The sequence below is a fragment of the Anguilla anguilla genome, chromosome 1 (genome assembly GCF_013347855.1).
Source record: "Anguilla anguilla isolate fAngAng1 chromosome 1, fAngAng1.pri, whole genome shotgun sequence".
NCBI lineage: Eukaryota > Metazoa > Chordata > Actinopteri > Anguilliformes > Anguillidae > Anguilla > Anguilla anguilla.
Genome location: NC_049201.1, coordinates 2,289,110 through 2,293,141, shown reverse-complemented (window position 1 = coordinate 2,293,141; position 4,032 = coordinate 2,289,110). Strand labels below are relative to the sequence as shown.

The 4,032-nt window shown below is 42.6% G+C and overlaps 1 protein-coding gene across 1 annotated transcript in view; it reads right to left on the bottom strand.

Moving 5' to 3' along the window:
• Positions 1-2,472, bottom strand: part of LOC118235369 (glutamate receptor ionotropic, kainate 3-like) — a 67,533-nt gene extending 65,061 nt beyond the window's left edge. Inside the window, exon 1 of the mRNA XM_035432608.1 lies at positions 1,906-2,472. Coding sequence (XP_035288499.1) covers positions 1,906-2,020 — 115 coding nt within the window. The 5' untranslated portion in view covers positions 2,021-2,472. The remainder of the gene's footprint in view (positions 1-1,905) is intronic.
• Positions 2,473-4,032: the final 1,560 nt, after the last annotated feature.

Genomic DNA, 4,032 nt, shown 5'->3' with positions numbered 1-4,032 from the left:
CGCTGTTAATCACACACACACAAACACACTCGCGCTCACTCTCTCTCTCACACACAAACACACGCACACACTAGTGCTCACGTTCATCTCACACACAAACACACTCGCACTCTCTCTCACACACACACACACACACACTAGTGCTCACGTTCATCTCACACACAAAAACACTCGCGCTCACTCTCTCACACACACACACACTAGTGCTCACGTTCATCTCACACACAAACACACTCACGCTCACTCTCTCTCTCACACACACACACACACTAGTGCTCACATTCTTAATCACACACATACACATGCAAACACACGCGCGCACGTACACACACACACACACACACACACAACCGTGCATACTCCCACACACACGCATGTGCATGTTAGAGCGCATGCTGGACAGCAGGCTATAAAAGTAGGATTTATATGTAGGCTTTATAAATCTAACTGCATAGAGATGTTCCTGGGTTTATGATGGTGTGTGTTTTACTGATGGTCCTAAAAATAAAAATAAGAAGAAAAATAGGCTCCTGCGCCTGTCTATCGGATCTATCAGGCAAGCTAATAGATTTGTGGCCAAAATTGGCATGTTGTAAAAAATGTCATTTAAAGGCGCTGAATCTATTCATGCTGCCCCTCTTAAATTTTATGCACTTTTGTAAAAATTGTATAAATTTTACGGGTTCTATACATACGTAGTCTGTCCGTGGCTGGACACGCATCATCAGTTTTTGTTTCTGTATGTTAATGTATTCTAATGTCATTTTGAGTACTTGTCCCGCGTGGCACTAAAGCACTTGTCAGAAGCTATTTGCTTCGAGACAAAACGTATTGATCTTCATTCTAGCCCTGTCTGCTCGAGACGAACAATGTTTCATCGCATCAACAGCCTCCGAGAGAGAAATTTTCACGTTTTTCATCGACTGATTTCAAAAAGGAGAGACAGCACCGCGAGCGCACTTTTCCACTTCAAATTCACGGTCACGCGCGCAAAGCAAGAACATTTAGTGGCGGGAGGTGACAGTCTTCTAACGGTGAAGGTTGTTTTTCAAACTTTCCACGCTGCTCGTATTTTCCAAATATACGTGCAAATGCAGCTTACCTGTGAATATGACCAATCTTTTTACACAACTTTTTTTTTTTTGCAGTACCCAAACCCTTCAGTTTACAAAACAAGGTTTCTGCGAAAGTGTAGGCTGTTTGTGCATAAACATCTTATGATAGTCCGTTACTTATCATTGTCGTAAACGTCTCAATTCAAACCCAGGAGGCGCATTCCGCGAGGCAATGCCAGCATCACACATTTAAATTGCAGTAAATACACTGTCATAGTGCAAGTTTTTATCATAAAATATTTCGACGTTTAGGGCACAAATACAATGAATCTACAACATTTAACCTCCTCGGCAATACTGGAGAGATACACCGGCACATTGGAAGATAAATACAGAATTAACAAACCAAGGTCGCGCGTCGCGACGATTGGTCAGTGTGCCTACCCTTGAAACTTAAACATTTCTATTTGGTTAAATTATGATCACTCTGAAACAACAAAACACTTCACTTTCGCAGCATAATTTCCCTTCGCGCTTCGTTTCTCATTAGCATCCTAACGGTCACCCTTCCCTTGCAGAGCAATCTAAAAAAAAAAAAACACACACACACACTGATGTTCCAGACGTGATCGAAATAATGAAACGAAAGATTTAAAAAATGCACAGAACAAGACTGTTACGCTTCAGACAGCAGGACTATCGCAGCCGCGCGACACAGGGGGATCCAGACTTGCTCACTGAAATAAGGAAATCGAGTCTTCCGTTCAAGTCCTGGCATCAGCGCCAAACTCAAGGAGTCAATAACTATTATTCTAAGTCCTGCACTCTTATGATAATTGAACCCGCTTACCTATTCGAATGACATGGGGCATCCCGCAAGAATACTGAATCCAAAAGAGAGACAAAACAAGCGCTGTACAGTATTCCAAAAGCGCACTCCGCGGCGACAACCAAGTATTTCTCATGATTGTCAAATAAACGAGATCCACTTTTTTTTTAAGATTCCAAAGACGCTTCAAAATTGCTCATCAAATCTGTGTTCGCGGGAGTCACAGGTGAAATTGTGCGCGCGAGACAAATCTGTTCTCATTGTACTTGGTACAACATTCTCCCAGTTTTTTTTTCTCTCTCTCTCTCTTTCTCTCTCTTAAGTCACAGAACGGCTCGCCTAGATTAAACCCCAGTTTCTCGCACAGAGGGATCAGTGTTACACCTGCAAACGCTGGCTGCTACAATTAGCCTGCAGGAGTCTCCGTATCCCCTCCTACCGCTGATGCTATCTGTCGGTAGGCTCGGGAGAGGCAATAACCGGTCTGGATTCTCTTGCAAACGCGGAAGGGGACTGCGACTGCGGTGCTTCTGGGCTGTTGCTGCTGCTCAGCGTTTTTTTTCTCTCTCTCTTCTTCTTTCCAACGACCTTAAACTTTAACAGGTTGCGGAAGCGGAACGCGCGTCTTTTCTAATGAATCATTTGAAATCCGCTCAAGCATGCGGCACACACGAGGAGTTATGGCACCGAAAATGTCCAGAGCTGTTGTTACTAATGAATAATTGTACGAGTGTTAATCATTGCCACCCGTAACCACACCACCATCGTTCTTTTTCGTGTAATTTAATCTTGACGGGAAGGTTTAAAATGAGTTCCCTTTCAGCTTTACGTTGCATGTGAAGTTAACTGCGTAAAGGCAGCGGGTACGAGCGGAAAATTGATACACATTAAATGTAAATATGTGCAAATATTTACATTAAATGCATAAATATCAATTTCCATTTTTTATTGCATTCACTGACGATTTATTGGTGGTGTGGGGAAGGTATGGTGCAGTATTTAACTTCCGGTTTGTGGCGTCATCTTAATGCCGTTCCTCACGAGGCCACCGAGTGCGTGCCACCTCTCCTGCAACGCACTTGCCCCTTGGGGGGTTTGCGTCACGTGGAGCTCGCCCTCCGATACCCCAATCTTATTACAGTGGGACACTGACATATTGTGCGAAAACTGACATGCTGGAGGGGCAGGTTGAAACATATTTAATATGTGATCACATTCAGCAATCGAAAAACGGCCATTAGTAAACAATCTGCATCTCGCAATAAAATGCGCATTACGCAATTTACGCTAAAACATGGGATGGATTATTATTAGTAGTAGTAGTAGTATTAAAATTTGACATATTAAGACTTGGATGAGGTCAAAAGAAACCAAGAGAGTCGTGATCTGAGGAAGACTCCAGAATTGAAGGACAAAACGGACACCTGCGGGGCAGGAAAATATGGTGCTGTCAAAAGCCTTCTTGTTCTGCGCTTGAATACTGTCAATCAAACCGTGCTGCACGTGCATCAGGATAATCAGCCAGTCAGAGAGCTCTTTTCGTCTGAGGAAACTTCGACATTTTTCTACGCTGTAAACAAAACAAAAAAATGTGCGACAGTGCAAGTTGCAAGTTTTTTCGATAATAAACTAATCAGTTATGAATAAATCGCTGGATGTGATCTTCACAGGGAAGATTTGGCAGTGGAAGTGCCATTCAGTTTGGCTTCCACCAAAACATGCCAGACATAAGAACGGCTGTGTCAATATAACTGTTGATATGAGTAGGGATTAAATTAGCGCAAAAACATTTTATATCAGTTTACTTATGGCTAAGCATTTTTAATGTGACTGGGATCTGATGTTTACTTTTTTTAACTTCTTGGGAACACGGTCAAATAAGTTCTCTCGCGTAAATGACCTAACAGAAAATCTTTACTACAACAGCGCTCCAGAAATCAGATAAACAAATGTAAATTGCCAGAGAATCACCTCTATACAAGCCTGGGATCTATACGCAAACTTTACACGATTCTTCTTATTGGTGAGGCAGAGGCGCTTCTTAGCCAATCATGGTTCATCATTCTTTTCTTAGTAATAGGGTGATCGTCCCGGCAAATACGATGAGTGTTTATTAACGTGGTTATGATATACACACATTGCGCCGGA